The sequence below is a fragment of the Rhinoderma darwinii genome, chromosome 2, assembly GCF_050947455.1.
Source record: "Rhinoderma darwinii isolate aRhiDar2 chromosome 2, aRhiDar2.hap1, whole genome shotgun sequence".
Classification (NCBI taxonomy): Eukaryota; Metazoa; Chordata; class Amphibia; order Anura; family Rhinodermatidae; genus Rhinoderma; species Rhinoderma darwinii.
In genome coordinates, this window is record NC_134688.1 from 8,059,999 (window position 1) to 8,079,639 (window position 19,641).

At 45.4% G+C, this 19,641-nt stretch overlaps 2 protein-coding genes across 2 annotated transcripts in view; one reads left to right on the forward strand and one right to left on the reverse strand.

Annotated features, from left to right (window-relative positions):
- COA4 (cytochrome c oxidase assembly factor 4 homolog) overlaps positions 1 to 1,375 on the forward strand; it is a 32,156-nt gene extending 30,781 nt beyond the window's left edge. The window contains exon 2 of the mRNA XM_075851317.1: positions 895 to 1,375. Within this exon, the coding sequence (XP_075707432.1) occupies positions 895 to 1,157 (263 nt within the window). The 3' untranslated portion in view covers positions 1,158 to 1,375. The remainder of the gene's footprint in view (positions 1 to 894) is intronic.
- Positions 1,376 to 4,813: 3,438 nt separating this feature from the next.
- MRPL48 (mitochondrial ribosomal protein L48) lies at positions 4,814 to 16,219 on the reverse strand. The gene is made up of 8 exons (XM_075851319.1): positions 16,127 to 16,219; positions 15,991 to 16,043; positions 14,034 to 14,074; positions 8,830 to 8,915; positions 8,261 to 8,430; positions 6,556 to 6,658; positions 6,033 to 6,122; positions 4,814 to 5,045 (listed from the first exon to the last, which is right to left on the reverse strand). The coding sequence occupies exons 2-8, from the start codon at positions 16,041 to 16,043 to the stop codon at positions 4,971 to 4,973; spliced, it is 618 nt and encodes a 205-aa protein (XP_075707434.1). The 5' UTR covers positions 16,127 to 16,219; the 3' UTR covers positions 4,814 to 4,970.
- Between the last annotated feature and the right edge of the window lie 3,422 nt (positions 16,220 to 19,641).

Sequence of the window (19,641 nt, forward strand, 5' to 3'; positions counted from 1 at the left end):
GGTGACACGGAGACTGGAGACAAGTTTTAGTGATAGGGTCGGGGGTGGAGGAACTAAAACACGAGGAGGATTGGAGAGAGAGGACACAGTGACACAAGTGAATGGTGAGACCCCGGTGTGGTGTCCCTTACAGATAACAGGTCTAGTAAACTACAAGTCCCAGCACACTAAAGACTGCCAGTATTTGACCACCCATCTGTGATGTTATGAAGTACAGCTCTGATGTCATCACCAGTGTATACTAATTGTACATTGAACAGCTGCAACTTCCTATTTTAAAGATCTATACTTGCTGTCAGTGAATGAAAGCATCAGGGGAGACAATGTATGCGCCAGAACTACTGCACAAATTGCGCCAAAGTGTTGTTGTTTTTCTCGACCGTTTGTAGGAAACGGGTAGTGGCTAAGACGGTTGTTTATTATGCTACATTTATTAACGGCGTGCAGTATTTTTTTGCGCCAAATATTGGTGGGAAGTATGCCAACCATGAGGTGGCGTAAGGAAAGTGTCATAAAAGAAGAGCGACTTGTGCAAAATGTATACAGCGTACGCCATTGTGAGGAAATTGGCGCAGTTTCCATCGATCGAGTTTTATCCAGTCTAACTTTTCATGATTATTAACATATCGGCTCAATTTTATTTCTTTATAATCCTGTACAGATCTAATACTTCTCACAGCTGAGCGTTTGTTACAATTGTATCCAGTCTAGACAATCCTCCCCTGGACTCTGGACTGATACATTCTACCTGCACTGATACATTGTAACAAATTATCAGGTCTCGTTTTGAGAATGTTACGCCCCCCCCCCCGGCAAATAATTGTATAAATAGCCGGATTTGCCGTTCAGGAGCCTAGAAAAGCTGTCATTCATTGATGCCTCTGTCCTTCACAGAAAACATGTCTGCCCCGAGCCCTCAACCCCACGACCGCAGTCGCACGCAGGAGGATGAGGAGGATCCAGTGGATCAGATGATCTCACGGACCGGATGTACGGCGTTTCACTACGCGGTACAGGAGTGTATGGCGGAGCACCAAGACTGGAGGCGATGCCAGGACCAAGTGCAGGACTTCAAGAACTGTATGCAGAACTATCAGAAGAGGAGGACGGAGGAGCTGAGGAAGAAGAGGGGCCACATGCCTGGAAGTGCTTCCTAGTCTTCAGGGGATCTGCCTACCCCGCACTTGACTCCGCCTTTTACGCCTGTACTATATATATATGTGTCATGTGGGAATCCATGTTGTCACCATGTGACTGTGACCGTCGGCTCCACGGCTCGTTGAGGGAGTCCTAAGATCCAACCACTGAGATTTTTTTGGACGTCTTTATTTTATTTTGTTCGTTATATCTGAGAAATTATAATTTTTTATCTTCATATTTGCCCAAGTCTGTGTCTGATACTCCGCTAGGACTGTGCCACAGCGCATCTCTGGGGGGAGGTGTTACCTGCGGTACATGCTGGGATCTCTGGCTCATGAATGCAATCCGAGAACAACAGTTAGGCGGGATTCACACGACCGGGTCCCACCCGAGCTCGAGTGTCGGCCTGTAAAATCGGCCATTTTGCCCGGCCGGTTTGCATAAAGTTTTGCATCCGTTCCGGGCCGGGCAGATCTGGACAGTGACATCAGCGGCAACTCCAGAAGGGGAATCCCCATGTGTTCGGGGATTCCGCTTCAGGAGTTTCCCCTGATGTCACTGCCCAGATATGGACAGAGACATCAAGCGCTCTGTCCAGGAGTGGAATCCCCGAACACACGGGGATTCCGCTCCTTCAAGGAGCTAAAGTGCGGCTAGCACATAGCAGAGCGGGGAGATACGTCCCCGCTCTGCTATAGTGGCGTCGCTACAGTAGTATCACCCGCAGCATCTGCTAGCGGCGCCATGGAAGGTGTCGCCGGGCAAGGGCGCTTTTAACAAGCAGGGGAAGGGAGCCAGCGCAGCGCTCCCTCCACCTGCTGTACACCCCGGCCCTGCCACACCGTGTGCAGCGATGCCATTTGTCAGAATGGCATCAACTCCTCCTCCTCACATGCACTCTGCTGTGAGGAGGAGGAGATAGAGCGCAAGCCACGTGTATTACCCGGCCGAAAATAGAGCATGTCCTATTTTTTGACGGCCGGTTTTCCCGGCCGTCAAAAAATCGGTCGTGTGAACAGCCCCATTAGGGGTCTATTATTCCTAATGCAGCCGGGTGCCGGCCGATTTATGAACGGCCGGCACCCGGACGGGAAGCCCTGTCGTGTGAATGAGGCCTTAAGACTGACACAGGCAGAACATAAACGGTCAGGGCCGGCATCCGTACCCGTTTGAGGTGCTTACTCAGCTGCCGGGTGCTGACGCTGCCATCATGGCTCCTCCAGGACTGGAATCCCCGGCCAGTTTTGCCTCCAGGATTCTGCTTCTAGAGGGAGCCCGTCTAGGAGGCGGCATAAGTACCGCTGTAGCAGCCATAGCGGCTGCTATGGGGCCCGTGGCATGAGAGGGTCCGTGCCACCCGTCACGGCATGCGCGCTCCCCCCGGCCGAGTAGCCCCGCTAGCAGCAGCTATGGTTGTTACAGCAGTAGCGACGCCACATTCAATTGTTTCTGCGTCCCTAGGACTCCAATACTATTAAACACTGGACTTTGGCTCTGGGGTTGCCCCTGATATCACTGTCCATATATGGACAGTGATGCCAGGAGAGAAAGAGTCTCTGGGGAAGCTCCGACATCACTGTCCATATTTGGACAGTGACATCAGGGGCTCCTCCTGAAATGGAATCCTCAGGTTGAGGATTCCACTCCTAGAGGGAGCCCCAAAAGTGCTACCTACAGGGAGGTTGGCTGTGTGGCACTAGCTACAGTGGGCACCAAGTTTATAGGGGTACAAACTGGGGGCCTAACTTCTTTATGGGGGCACAAAGTGAAGTTTTCTGTCATTTTACTGCCACCGGGAGTTCCCCGGCAAAGGGGCCTACTAAGTCTGTCGCCCAGGGGCCCGCATAAACCTGGGGCCGGGCCTGTAAATGATTATTAGCATTAATGTTCTGAAGTACAGAAACAGCTGAGCACCGCACGCACGGCCGCCTCCGGACTCCCGTTTAGTTTCACCACATTCTGAGAACCAGAACTTTTATTTTTTTGTCGATTGAGCGGTGAGGGCTTATTTTTGCGGGACGACCTGTAGTTTTTTTTGGTACATAAGATTTTTTCGATCACTTTTCATTACAGCGCTAAGGTGACCAAAACAACAACAATTCTGGCGGTTTCAATTTTTTTATTTTTACAGCGTTCACTGTGCGAGTATATTGTAATAGTTCGGACTTTTACGGACACAGCGATAGCAATTGTTTTTTACATTGTGCTTGGGGGGGGAAATGTTTTTTTTTTTTTTTACACATTTCATTAGTCCCCCTATGGGCCTTTAACAATACACTAATGTATTGCAGTATATTATCATTTTTACAGGCTTCTGCTAAGCCCTTCCTTAGGCCCCCGCGCTGCCATGACAACCATCGGCACCCCGCGATGGCCTTGAAGGGAAGGTGTCATGATTTTTTTTTTTATTATATTGCTTTTAATACGATATAAAACCTACATTTTATTTGTGTTCTCATGTTCTAATTTTTACTGTGTTCTTACTTCCCTATGGGGCTGCCATTTTTTTTTCATCTCTGTATGTGTCGATTAACGACACATACAGAGATGGAATACGGCACACACATCCCCATAGCGAATGCGAACGGGAGCCGTTCCATTCTCTGCAGCGTACGCCGTCTGTGTGGAAACGGCGCATGAGCTGCTCCCACACAGACCAAAACGAAACTAGTTCGTAGAGCGAAATCCGGCGTCATTTTCATATGGACCGGAAGCCGCTGCCGGACAGTAAGATGACGACTTCCGGCCATATGTTCAACGAAGCGAAGGCGCAAGGAAGAGGAGCGTAGACAAGCAGAGGCGGCAGCAGTAGCAGGTAATGTATGTTTGTGTACGTGATACTGTCTGCTGAGCCCTGTATCTAATCCTCCTACACTGTGCAGTCGCTCAGAAAATGGCGGCACACAGTGTAGGAGGTTTGAAGATTCAACCCCCTCCTCCTGGCACTAGCCAGAATAAGGGAGGGGGGATTGTGTGAGGACACCAGAGCGAGTGTGTCTACCCCAAATTTGCAGCATAAATCAAGGAGGTTACTTTACCACATTGACCATGCTGCAATCTAGAAGCAGAACAGAAGGGATTATTCAGCAGTAATGAGCAGCGTAGCTGTAAATACAGCTCTGGGGGGAGATAGAATACTTACTAGAAGCAGCCGCATAAGTTGCCTTACTATCTCACCCCAGACCTGGATTCACAGCTACACTGCTCATTACTGCTGTATAATCTCCACGCTGCTGCTTCTTTGTATGTGTCAGAGAGAGATAGGGGGGGGAGCAGGATCGCCTCTTTTCTCGCGGTGCTGTATGTAGGAGACATCATAGCAGTTAGTCTCCTCCCACTTTGGAGCGGTGCGCAGGGAAAACGGACATTATAGAGCCTGCAGAGGGGAAAACTAATGACAAATGCAGGCTACACGTGGCAGAATGGTCAGAAATCGTGTTATTCCTCATGTACACACACGTGAATGCTTATTCTGAAGTGTCACGTGAAACGACATTAACCCTTTAAGCCTCATGCACACAAGACCTTTCAGCACTCATAGGTATAGAGCGGGATTTATACAAGGATCGGTGCTGTATTACAGAGGGATCAGTAGCATTGCTTCCGTGTATACGAGCCCTTCTATAAAGCTTCCCCGTTCCCGTTCTGAACAGTCGTAGACCCACATCCGAAGAAATTTCAAAAAACAGGTTTTATTTTAAATATAATTTTTTTTTTCCTTTTTGTTAATCCGGCGCTCGTACTCGGAGGTCACGTCTTCCCTCCATTTCCTGCCTCATGACAAACATGGCGTCCATGGTGGAGCAGATGATCTAAGAACGGCCGATCCGTCAGTTCATTGAAGCTCTCAGGTTGTCCAGGTCCGGCCGAGACTTAAACCTGTCCAGGTAATCCGCCTCCGTGTGCTGCAGGGAGAATACGCAGGGATGAGTATTACAGATCAGGGGTGATAAGTCTCTGTTCAGACTTGCGCTATATGCCCTGCTAAGGGGCAACATGGCCGTTATACTGTGTTATTAGAACGCAACGCAGGAAAAAAAAATCTCATACTTACCCAGAAGTCTGTTCCTCCTTCCAGCGCAGCCTCCTGGGATGACGTTTCATCCCATGTGACCGCCGCAGCCAATCACAGGCTCATCCCAGGAGGTCGGTCTGCTAGACGGAGGCGAAGTGCTGCAGTTTTTCGCTGCGGACATTCCGGGCGTTTCACATTCCAGTTTGGTGCTGTTTTTCGCCCAGAATTCCTTGCGGCGCACAGGGCGGATACGCTGCGTGCTATTACGCAGCATATCCGCCCCCTGTGAAATCCGCTCCTATATTGGAGCCATGATCACAGGTGCCCCCTGGCATGGCAGACCCAGATTCTCTGCCAATGACGGTCACCACCGCTTTTTACCCTGTAACTATGGACTCCTACGAGTGCCCCAATTAAAGACGAAAATTGTAAAATAAAAAAATATTTGCAAATGTCGACCAGAGATTTTTTTTTTTAGAACCTCTTTAAAAAGGAAATATTATTACAGAAAAAAAAAACACTGCCTGCGCCAACCCAAAGGACATGCCGTGGTTCCGCCTCTGACCTCCCATTGAAAATCAATGGGAGGCAGGAAAGGAGTTTTTCCACTCGCGGTCCTCAATGGCCCGGAGGCGAAAAATGCAGCAAAAAAGTGCAGGCAGGTCAAAATCTGCGAAAAAAAAAAATAATTCTGTCTGAACAGGGTCCAAGTAAAAAATTTGTAAAAAAATAAAGATATAAATATAACGGCAAAAAAATAAAAATAAATTTACCTCCAATAAAAATAAGCAAAAACTATTTTGGTAGTCAGAAAAAAAAAAAAAAAAAAAAAAAAAACTCACCAAATCGCTGATTTTGGAAATCGTTTATTTCTTACCTCTTTGACCAGTAGGTTGACCCCTTCAGGCTGGTTCATGGTAAATATTTCAATGATAATCGGAGCCAAAGTGGCGCTCAAGCCGCTGACCTAAAAACCAAGCAGGAGATGAAATAACCGTATTCGTAACGGCGGTCACCCAATAAAACGGAAGAAGAATGCAGCTTATGGGCTTGTGGGTTCTATATGTCCCACATACAGGATACGATAACTAATATAGGGTCATATTCCAGAAACTTCAGGACCACTGAGACGCCAGATTATCAAAACTTTTGGAAGTTAGAAGAAAGAAACGGGAATATACATGTAAGACATTGCTGCTGATGGTGAGTAGGCACAGAGGTTGGCATCACAGCTAATCAGGCCCCAGTGCCACCAACCTCATGCCAATGCTGGCGCCCCCATGCTGTGAAGCTGTGACGGCATCTGGAGGTGGATAGGGACATCAGAATAGGCTCAAAAAAACTACATAGCGCCACAACTCCTACTACTACTCCCACTCTCTGTGCCATTTTACACTGACCTGGACAACCCTCTCATGGACGGTGAGCACAAAGTCAACAAACATCTTGTTTCCAACATCCGGCATGAGCAGCGCTTCTTTGGTCCTGGTCGGTTTAGCGTAGCTGCAAAAATAACGACGCGGTAATTACAGACAACGAAAGGCTAAAATGTGAAATCTGCACTAACATTAGCGAACCACAGAGCTGCATTCCAAATTCTGCAGACTTCAGAGCTGAAATCTTCCAGCTTTTATGCTTGTTCAGATCATAGAGCTTGCTCCCTAACTAACTTCCCCCTAGATTATTAGAGCTTAGTTAAAGAGTCTCTGTCACCAGATTAGAAGTGTCCTGTCTCCTACATAATCTGATCGGCACTGTAATGTAGATAACAGCAGTGGTTTTTATTTTGAAAAACGATCATTTTTGAGCAAGTTATGAGCTAGTTTAGATTTATGCCAATGAGTTTCTCAATGGACAACTGGGCGTGTTTTTACTTTTGACCAAGTGGGCGTTGTACAGAGGAGTGTATGAGGCTGACCAATCAGTGACTAATCAGTGACCAATCAGCGTCCTGCATTTCTCATTGTTCCAGCCCAGCATGATCCACAGCACAGTGTGATTGTGCAGTGAAAGAAGCCGGGCTGGAACAATGAGAAGTGTATGACACTGATTGGTCACTGATTAGTCACTGATTGGTCAGCCTCATACACTCCTCTGTACAACGCCCACTTGGTCAAAAGTAAAAACACGCCCAGTTGTCCATTGAGAAACTCATTGGCATAAATCTAAACTAGCTCATAACTTGCTCAAAAATGATCGTTTTTCAAAATAAAAACCACTGCTGTTATCTACATTACAGTGCCGATCAGATTATGTAGGAGACAGGACACTTATAATGTGGTGACAGAGCCTCTTTAAGCTGTTAGGCGTGTATCTGGCCACAAGCTTGCTGACGGTTTCCAATACAGAGTATAATACAGGGTTCAACATAGAATGAGTACAGGATAAGTAATGTATGTATACAGTGACTCCACCAGTAGAATAGTGAGTGCAGCTCTGGAGTATAATACAGGATGTAACTCCGGATCAGTACAGGATAAGTAATGTAATGTATGTACACAGTGACTCTACCAGCAGAATAGTGAGTGCAGCTCTGGAGTATAATACAGGATATAACTCAGGATCAGTATAGGATAAGTAATGTAATGTATGTACACAGTGCCTCCACCAGCAGAATAGTGAGTGCAGCTCTGGAGTATAATACAGGATATAACTCAGGATCAGTACAGGATAAGTAATATAATATATGTACACAGTGACTGCACCAGCAGAATAGTGAGTGCAGCTCTGGAGTATAATACAGGATGTAACTCAGGATCAGTACAGGATAAGTAATGTAATGTATGTACACAGTGACTCCACCAGCAGAATAGTGAGTGCAGCTCTGGAGTATAATACAGGATGTAACTCAGGATCAGTACAGGATAAGTAATGTAATGTATGCACACAGTGACTCCACCAGCAGAATAGTGAGTGCAGCTCTGGAGTATAATACAGGATGTAACTCAGGATCAGTACAGGATAAGTAATGTAATGTATATACACCGTGAGTGCACCAGCAGAATAGTGAGTGCAGCTCTGGAGTATAATACAGGATGTAACTCAGGATCAGTAATGTGTGTACACAATGACTCTGATGTTTATGTAGAATATAACAGATCTCACCTCTCCTCCACTTTAATGGACATCTGGTTGAAGAAATTATGCACATATTGAGCAAAGTGTTCTACGTAGAGCATATTGTGTCCTGACACTTCGAAGTTTAACACCCCATATTCATACTCTGTGCCTGGTTTGATCTCCTTTTTCAGTAACTTGCTTTTTTTCTTTTGATCCTAATAAAAAATCTATGTTAAATGAGCAGTGATAATAAAAGGTTATTTAGTCCCGAGGTCACCGGACGGAAGACCCTGAGAGCAGAGGATGCTGGGGAATGGGGTGAGGCATTATACATGGACATACAGTAACACTTATGTGGAGGTTTAGGTACATATATATCTGCACAATGTCTATACAGCAGCCTATATGGATGTAGATAAACACTGATTGTGGAATATGCCGTTCTGTGCTGGATTACTGGATGCCAGATTAAAGGAATTAGTGTATGGAGCGTCTCTTGTTATGGGGAACCACTGGGGTCCCTGCATTATGAAGACCTCCGCTCTTCACATGGGATGGAGATGACTGACTGTTCTTATCTATACATACTTATCTCCCATATATAAGGTCCTCACCGCTTCTGGGGGTAACAGGAACCTGTAGCGGCCGATGCCATGAGTAGGTTGTGACTTGTAGGATCTCCTGTCTTCTATGTGGACCCCTGAAGGGTAAAACAGTGATCAGTGGTTTACTCAGGGCTTGTCAAAAACAGGAAAAGGTTAGGCGACATGCACACGTTGCAGAATTTGGTGCAAAAAAACCTGCATCAAAACCGCGTGTAAACGCATGTAGTTCCGCAGGTAAAAATTAAGCAATTGAACTTTTTGCTAATGTAGTAATATGGAGAATGGGAACTTTTGGGTTAATAGCAGTTAACCATTTATTGATTCTGCGGTGTCCGTTAACAGACAAGGATTCCATCTGTTCCATAACCTTATCTTTATCACATTTTGTAAACATGCCCCATTGTATATGATAAATCACCTTATCTGGACCCCATTGTATATGATAAATCCCCTTATCTGGACCCCATTGTATATGATAAATCCCCTTATCTGGAGCCCATTGTATACGATAAATCCCCTTATCTGGAGCACATTGTATATGATAAATCACCTTATCTGGAGCCCATTGTATATGATAAATCACCTTATCTGGAGCCCATTGTATATGATAAATCCCCTTATCTGAACCCCATTGTATATGATAAATCACCTTATCTGGACCCCATTGTATATGATAAATCACCTTATCTGAACCCCATTGTATATGATAAATCACCTTATCTGGACCCCATTGTATATGATAAATCACCTTATCTGGACCCCATTGTATATGATAAATCACCTTATCTGGACCCCATTGTATATGATAAATCACCTTATCTGGAGCCCATTGTATATGATAAATCACCTTATCTGGAGCCCATTGTATATGATAAATCACCTTATCTGGAGCCCATTGTATACGATAAATCCCCTTATCTGAACCCCATTGTATACGATAAATCACCTTATCTGGAGCCCATTGTATACGATAAATCACCTTATCTGGACCCCATTGTATATGATAAATCACCTTATCTGGAGCCCATTGTATATGATAAATCACCTTATCTGGAGCCCATTGTATATGATAAATCCCCTTATCTGAACCCCATTGTATATGATAAATCACCTTATCTGGAGCCCATTGTATACGATAAATCACCTTATCTGGACCCCATTGTATATGATAAATCACCTTATCTGAACCCCATTGTATATGATAAATCACCTTATCTGGACCCCATTGTATATGATAAATCACCTTATCTGGACCCCATTGTATATGATAAATCACCTTATCTGGAGCCCATTGTATATGATAAATCACCTTATCTGGAGCCCATTGTATATGATAAATCACCTTATCTGGAGCCCATTGTATATGATAAATCACCTTATCTGGAGCCCATTGTATATGATAAATCGCCTTATCTGGACCCCATTGTATATGATAAATCGCCTTATCTGGACCCCATTGTATACGATAAATCGCCTTATCTGGGCCCCATTGTATACGATAAATCACCTTATCTGGACCCCATTGTATACGATAAATCACCTTATCTGAACCCCATTGTATACGATAAATCACCTTATCTGGACCCCATTGTATACGATAAATCACCTTACCTGAACCCCATTGTATATGATAAATCACCTTACCTGAACCCCATTGTATATGATAAATCACCTTACCTGAACCCCATTGTATATGATAAATCACCTTATCTGGACCCCATTGTATATGATAAATCACCTTATCTGGAGCCCATTGTATATGATAAATCACCTTATCTGGACCTCATTGTATATCATAAATCACCTTATCTGGACCCCATTGTATACGATAAATCACCTTATCTGGACCTCATTGTATATGATAAATCGCCTTATCTGAACCCCATTGTATATGATAAATCACCTTATCTGGACCTCATTGTATATGATAAATCACCTTATCTGGACCTCATTGTATACGATAAATCACCTTATCTGGACCCCATTGTATATGATAAATCACCTTATCTGGAGCCCATTGTATATGATAAATCACCTTATCTGGAGCCCATTGTATACGATAAATCACCTTATCTGGACCCCATTGTATATGATAAATCCCCTTATCTGGACCTCATTGTATACGATAAATCCCCTTATCTGGACCTCATTGTATACGATAAATCACCTTATCTGGACCCCATTGTATATGATAAATCGCCTTATCTGGACCCCATTGTATATGATAAATCGCCTTATCTGGACCCCATTGTATATGATAAATCACCTTATCTGAACCCCATTGTATATGATAAATCCCCTTATCTGGACCTCATTGTATATGATAAATCACCTTATCTGGACCTCATTGTATACGATAAATCCCCTTATCTGGACCCCATTGTATACGATAAATCACCTTATCTGGACCCCATTGTATACGATAAATCCCCTTATCTGGACCCCATTGTATATGATAAATCACCTTATCTGGACCTCATTGTATACGATAAATCACCTTATCTGGACCCCATTGTATACGATAAATCCCCTTATCTGGACCCCATTGTATATGATAAATCACCTTATCTGGACCTCATTGTATACGATAAATCACCTTATCTGGACCCCATTGTATACGATAAATCACCTTATCTGGACCCCATTGTATACGATACCTCATTGTGTAATGTAAACACATACTACTGTATGCTAATTCTCTTGCTCTTCTGGTCCTTAACGACAAAGGACGTATTTATCCGTCCTCTGATGGCGCGGGTACTGCCAGTGTACCCACGCGATCAGCGGCAGGAGCATAGCTGTTATACACAGCCTGGCTCCTGCCCCAACTGCCGGAATTGAAGCGCGCTCAGATTCCGTCAGTTTAACCTGTTAGATGACGCTGACAATAGCGACAGCGGCATCTAATGTGTCTGACAGAGGGAGGGAGCTCCTTCTGCCATCCCATCGGCGCCCCCGGAAAGAAATCACAGGGCCTTGTCGGGTTTCCATGGCAGCCGGGGGCTTAATAGATTGCCTGTCAGTTTTACACTATACTAAGTATACCAAAGCATTATATCTGCGATCAGAAGATCACATGGTAAAGTCCCCTGGTGGGACAAAAAAAAAAGTTAAATAGTTAAAGTTACAGCAAAAAGAAAATAAAAAAAGACACATATAAGGTATCGCCGCGATCGTAACGACTCGAACAATAAAATTAACACATTAATTAAACCGCCGGATGAACAGCGTCCAAAAAAATAAAGGCAAATTTCTTTTTTTTCTCCCATTCCCCCCATAAAAAAATAAATAAAAAAAGTTAATCAATAAGTCCCGTGTACCCCATAGTACTAATGAAAACAGCACCTTGGCCCGCAAAAATCAAGCCCACATACGGCCGCATTGACGGAAAAATGAAGAAGTTACGGCTCTTGGAATGCGGTGATGCAAAAACAAGTACATTTTTTCTAAAACATAAAACCTTTATCAATGGGAGGCAGAGAAAGCGTATTTTGCTGCGTTTTTGCACATCGGGGCTCAATGGCAATGAGCAAAATCTGCCTCAAAATTCCAAACGGCCGAAAAAAATCGTAATCAGAACGCCTCCAAACATCTGCCCATTGATTTCAATAGGAAAGACGGCGTTTTGAAAAACTGCCGCGTTACAAAAAAGCCTGCAAAAAAGAAGTGCAGGTCACTTCTTGAGCAGTTTTTCATTCACTCTATAGAAAAAAGCTCCAAAAACGGGCGTAAAAAACGCGAGTTGCTAATAGAACGGCTGAAAATCAGGAGCGGTTTTACCTTGAAAACAGCTCCGTATTTTCAGACTTTTTTTTACTAAGTGTGTGACCATACGCTAACAATCATCTGACTGTAGGGACTCCAGCGATCGCCGCATACCCTTCATTGTTTACCAGGCACAGTGCCGCACATATGGTAGTGGTTGTGCCTGGTACTGCAGCTCATTCACATGACTGGGCTGCAATACCAGGCACAGCCACAACCAATGTTAGTTGATTGGCGTGAGGGTGCCGGGCGTTAGACCCCCACTGATATGATATTGATAGCCTATCATTGCTTTCTTCCAAAAACAGTGCCACACCTTTCTCCAGGTTGTATGTGGTATTGCAGCTCAGCCTCATTCACGTCAAAGGGGTCAAACTGCAACACCAGACGCAACTCATGAACAGGTGCGGCGCTGTTTTTGGAAGAAAGCAGCCATGTTGTTCGAATCCTGGACAACCCCTTCCCTGAGTCAAGGCTTGGAGCTTTAGGGCCCATCGTCATATACTATTTATATTGCCGTTAGTCTCTTAGGTAGAAGAGTAGATTTTGCCTTCCCCGCCTACAGGGTCTTGGTGTGGTTAAAACCTCTTCTACCCCTATAGCTGGACCCCTAGGCCAAGTAAAGGGGTTTTCCAGATTTAGAAAAACATGGCTGCTTTCTTCCGGAAACAGCACCACAACGGTCTACGAGGCCTCATGCACAGGGCCGTGCCCATAATCACGCTAATGGCTGCGGACAGCCACTGGCATTTTTGGTCCGTGATCTCATACAAAGTACGGGAGAACGGCCCGTAAAGAGCAAAAGAACGGACGTGTTCCATAATTTTCTGAACATTTCTATGGCTTGGACACCTTCTCGCAAATATATGGGAAGGTGTCCGTGGTCAATAGAAGTGAATGGGTCCGTCATTGCTGTCTGGGGTAAGAATGACACTTCCCAGAACGGTGCAGACAACGAACAATCAGAAAATGTTGGGCGATTTCAGCTCTGAAGCCTGCAGAATTGCGAGTGCAGCTCTGGAGGCTGCAGGCTTCGCGGTTCAGATTCTGCCCCTAAATCCATTAACATTTTCCCGGTAATGCATTCATGTAGGGTATTTTATACCCCATACACACGCTCAGGAAAATATTCACGCAGAATTACCACGGGGCTAATCTCTGTGTGGATCCGCTGGCCAATCCGCAGCAGAAAAATCGGAGCTTCAGATTTCTGCCACGAATTATGCCGGAAAAAAAAAATCCCTGCCATGTGTTACATTGCCAAGGTTGAAATCCGCAGCACAACTGACATGAGGATTTTAAAAACCACATCGTTCCCCCAATACTGCGCCGATTTCCCTACATGTGTATGGAGTCTTTAAATCCCCATCCACATGTCTTGTACTGTAAATTGCTGCACCAAAATTCTGCAGCGTGTGAATTGACCCTTACAGATGGAGTCTACTCACCATTAGCACTGCCCAGGAGCCCAGGGTTTCCTTTAATTCTGCTGCAGAATAAAAAAAATATTAATAATTCAATATTACGAAAAAGTTATGAGAAGGGATTATATGGTATTTCAGTTGGCACCGTGTAATTCTTCATTTCTCCTGTGGTGGCGCCCCCACAGATAACAGCTGACATCACAGGGGGTTCCAGTAGCGAGACACCTCTTATCATTGGGGGACCCTTTAATAAAAATGGATTGTCCAGAGCAAAGGTTGTATTCAAGGGCATGTAACTGCTAGGGCCTAGTTCACATCGCGTTTTGGCCCTACGTTTAGCGTGTACGTCGAGAAAGCTCCTGACGTATGAGCTAAATGTTTCCATAGTGCTCTATCAGGCAGCTGGATGGCGCAAAAAAAAAAATCGTAGACAGCGCGGTATAAGTTGTTTTTTTTCTTTTTCAACATGGGGACAGTCCTCTGCTCTGCGTATACGTCGGGAGCCTCCAATGATGTCACTGTCCATATATGGAAAGTAATTGGTAAAGTTTCCTGCGTGGCGGCTGTATCCCCTGTAACCGCAAGACCTTTAGGCTAGATTCCCACAGGACAGATACGATGCATAAGAATCACGCAGCGTGTTCGACCTGGAACGGGAATTCCGCTGCGGAATAAACCCGTTCACACTTAGCCCCTCCCTCCTCTGCCGTCCGCTCCGGCCTCCCTGGATGACGTTGCAGGCCATGTGACGCTTCAGCCTGTGATTGGCTGCAGTTGTCACATGGGATGCAACATGTTCCGGGCAAGTATGATGCAAAAGTCACAAAACTTGGCTTTCTGTTGCGAGTTTTGCATCCCCATTGAATTCAATAGGGAAAACCCGCAATGGAAAAAAAACAACAAAAAAAACGTAGTATAAAAGGGACATGGAATTAAATTCCGCACCGCAGGTCAAGTTAGATACGTTTACGCAGCGTTTTTTTTTGTTCCGCAGCGTTGGCATGAGATTTACTAAATGTCACCCACTTTACTGCTACTGTAAACCCTGCGGGTTCACAGAGTTTACCCATACCTTTGAACCCGGCCTTACAGCAGGAGTCCCCAGAGCTTCCCTGGGGTAACCCCAGTTACATCACTGGGGCTACCTCAGGAATGCTCCAGTGACGTATCTTTCCCAGGCAGAGATAGCAGCCAGGGACTCCAGCTGTTAAAGTTCCTGCAGTCGCGGGGGATATTGGTCCTCCGTGCAGGTGGTGTCTGGAGTCCTCTGGCTGGGGACTCCGGCATCGCAAAGCTCCGGACGTCACTGTCCATATATGGACTGTGACGTCAGGAGCTTTCCGAGACAGAGTTAGGCCTCCTGCACACAACCGTAGTGGTGTGCACGGGCCGTGATCTGCGGCTTGGACGGCCGCGGAGTGTGACCAGCAGCCGCCCACAAATCACGAGCCGTGCAAGATTGCCGTGTGTATTCATTTCAACGAGCCCGGACCGCAAAATGCGGCCGTCTATAGTCAGTGGCGCACAATTTCCATAGCATTCACCGGAAGGTTAAAGAGGTTTTTCAGTATTAGAAAAGCATGGCTGCTTTCTTTCAAAAACAGCACCTCACCTATCCACAGGTTGGGTATGGTATTGCAGCTCAGCCCCATTCACTTCAATGGAGCTGAGCTGCAATTCCAGACACAACCTTTGGACTGGTGTGGCGCTGTTTTTGGAAATAAGCAGCCATATTTTTCTATTCCAGCATAACCCCTTAAATTGCAATGTTCTACGTTTGCAGTACTACAAGTCCCAGCGAACCGAGACTGGGTCTCCTTTGGATAATTACTTTTCATCTTCCACTTATTAGAGAATATGGGTAGGCCTGGCCTGGACGCCACTTTATGGAGCAAACCTATAAAATCGGGATCTCCCCTGTCTGTGCATGCTGCAACTTGTGGTCCCGCAGCAGGAGAGACATGATGGCAGGGGCTCTTACCTGCAGAAAGCAGCAGTGGATCTTAGCAGGGTCCCCGCTCTGACAGGAAGCATCTGGAGGGGAGACAAAGACTGAGATCACACCCTGCAACCCCCAATATCACCAGACACCCCAATCCTCCCTGTACAATACTCACAGTCACCTTCTCACCACATGGGGGACAGTACTGGCAGAGCACAGGAAGTGCCCCACCGAAACCCTTCCCCGCAGCTATGAAAGGTTCCGCCGTAACCAAGGAGACAGGAAATCCTCCCACTGGTTGTGTTAACTCTTTGCTGTCATGTATGTTCTGCAGCAGACATTCCCTCTAATTATAAGACATTCTGTTCTTATTTATCATCCAAAAATAAATTACGAAAAACCGGGGCACACCATAGTCATTGCAATGCAGAAAATGGCGTTCAAACTGTTGGGGGACATTCTGAAAAATGAGGTATAAAGCGGTGAACACAGCGCAAAATGTTTTACTCAATGCCCCACCTATTTATATATAGGATAACCGCCAACCTACAACATGTGAATCACAAATAGCCACAATAGACTCCTTTTATCATACCTGAAAATGAACACAGACCTGTAGACAAATGCAAAAACCCTAAATACATACACACCCTAAACTAATACAGACCCCAGACCTTCTAAATACAGACCACGGACCCCTAAATAAATACAGATCCCAGACAAGATCCCCTAAAGATATATATACCACAAACCAGACCCCCTAAATACAGATTACAGACCCCGCTAATAAATACAGACCCCAAACCAGACCATCTAAATAAATACAGACCCCATAAACAAATATAGACCCCAGACCAGAACCCCCAAGTAAATACAGACCCCATAAAAGACCTAAATGAATATAGACCCCAGACCAGACCCCGCTAAATAAATACAGACCCCAGACAAGATCCCCTAAAAATATATATACCCCAAACCAGACCCCCTAAATACAGATTACAGACCCCGCTAATAAATACAGACCCCAAACCAGACCATCTAAATAAATACAGACCCCATAAACAAATATAGACCCCAGACCAGAACCCCCAAGTAAATACAGACCCCATAAAAGACCTAAATGAATATAGACCCCAGACCAGACCCCGCTAAATAAATACAGACCCCAGACAAGATCCCCTAAAAATATATATACCCCAAACCAGACCCTCTAACTACAGATTACAGACCCCCTAAATAAATACAACCCCCTTTAATACATTTAACCCCCAAATAAATACAGATCCCAGACTCCCTAAATAAGAATATAGACCCTAAACCAGACCCCCTAAATGTAGACCCCAGACCAGACCTAAACTAATATATATAGACACCAGACCAGACCAGACCCCCTAAATAAATACAGACCCAAGATTAGGGCCCCTAAATACAGACCTCAGACAAGCAGGTAGTCCCCTTCCCCGCTCCTGCAGTCCTCATCTCTCCCGGGCACAGCAATAGCAGCGCCCAGCACTGGAGTTGGCTGCAGTAGTGAGGGGTGAGTATATTTTTTGAGAGGATGCAGCAACTGGGAGAATATTTTACAGCGCAGAACGTGGCAGCGGTACAACCCGGCATAACTAACATGTCTGCGCCGTCTTCATCGAACATCATGTATACGTTAATACGGCACGCGGCTCATAAAGACAACTCCTGTCTATACAACCTAGTAGGGTAATAGGACATTATGGAGTGAGGTCCCGCATTTGGGACACCCTCTATGAGCGACAGTGGAGAGCCGCTAACCAGCATCTGTTCTCGCTCTGGCGGAATGAACCAATAACAGTGTATCACCCACAGATGTCCCCATAACAGTGTATCATCCACAGATGTCCCCATAACAGTGTATCCTCCACAGATGTCCCCACAACAGTGTATCATCCACAGATGTCCTCATAACAGTGTATCATCCACAGATGTCCTCATAACAGTGTATCACCCACAGATGTCCCCACAACAGTGTATCATCCACAGATGTCCTCATAACAGTGTATCACCCACAGATGTCCTCATAACAGTGTATCACCCACAGATGTCCTCATAACAGTGTATCACCCACAGATGTCCCCATAACAGTGTATCACCCACAGATGTCTCCATAACAGTGTATCACCCACAGATGTCCCCATAACAGTGTATCATCCACAGATGTCTCCATAACAGTGTATCCTCCACAGATGTCCCCATAACAGTGTATCACCCACAGATGTCCCCATAACAGTGTATCACCCACAGATGTCCTCATAACAGTGTATCACCCACAGATGTCTCCATAACAGTGTATCATCCACAGATGTCCCCATAACAGTGTATCATCCACAGATGTCCCCATAACAGCGTATCACCCACAGATGTCCCCATAACAATGTATCATCCACAGATGTCTCCATAACAGTGTATCACCCACAGATGTCCTCATAACAGTGTATCACCCACAGATGTCCCCATAACAGTGTATCACCCACAGATGTCCTCATAACAGTGCATCACCCACAGATGTCCTCATAACAGTGCATCACCCACAGATGTCCTCATAACAGTGCATCACCCACAGATGTCCTCATAACAGTGCATCACCCACAGATGTCCTCATAACAGTGTATCACCCACAGATGTCCTCATAACAGTGCATCACCCACAGATGTCCCCATAACAGTGTATCACCCACAGATGTCCTCATAACAGTGTATCATCCACAGATGTCCCCATAACAGTGTATCCTCCACAGATGTCCTCATAACAGTGTATCACCCACAGATGTCTCCATAACAGTGTATCACCCACAGATGTCCCCATAACAGTGTATCCTCCACAGATGTCCTCATAACAGTGTATCCTCCACAGATGTCCTCATAACAGTGTATCACCCACAGATGTCTCCATAACAGTGTATCACCCACAGATGTCCCCATAACAGTGTATCCTCCACAGATGTCCCCATAACAGTGTATCACCCACAGATGTCTCCATAACGGTGTATCACCCACAGATGTCCCCATAACAGTGTATCACCCACAGATGTCCCCATAACAGTGTATCATCCACAGATGTCCTCATAACAGTGTATCACCCACAGATGTCCTCATAACAGTGTATCATCCACAGATGTCCCCATAACAGTGTATCACCCGCAGATGTCCTCATAACAGTGTATCACCCGCAGATGTCCCCATAACAGTGTATCCTCCACAGATGTCCCCATAACAGTGTATCATCCACAGATGTCCCCATAACAGTGTATCACCCACAGATGTCCTCATAACAGTGTATCACCCACAGATGTCTCCATAACAGTGTATCACCCACAGATATCCCCATAACAGTGTATCACCCACAGATGTCTCCATAACAGTGTATCACCCACAGATATCCCCATAACAGTGTATCACCCACAGATGTCCCCATAACAGTGTATCATCCACAGATGTCTCCATAACAGTGTATCACCCGCAGATGTCCCCATAACAGTGTATCACCCACAGATGTCCCCATAACAGTGTATCACCCACAGATGTCCACATAACAGTGTATCATCCACAGATGTCCTCATAACAGTGTATCACCCACAGATGTCCTCATAACAGTGTATCACCCGCAGATGTCCTCATAACAGTGTCTCATCCACAGATGTCCTCATAACAGTGTATCACC

What these genes read in the sequence shown, in the direction of transcription:
- MRPL48 (XM_075851319.1), bottom strand. Translation starts at nt 16,043, where the DNA reads ATGCTTCCTGTCAGAGCGGGGACCCTGCTAAGATCCACTGCTGCTTTC. An exon ending in TCCTGTTACCCCCAGAAGCG is followed by an intron (nt 8,431 to 8,829) that starts GTGAGGACCTTA and finishes ATTTTTTATTAG; the next exon opens with GATCAAAAGAAAAAAAGCAA. An exon ending in TCCATTAAAGTGGAGGAGAG is followed by an intron (nt 6,659 to 8,260) that starts GTGAGATCTGTT and finishes TTATTTTTGCAG; the next exon opens with CTACGCTAAACCGACCAGGA.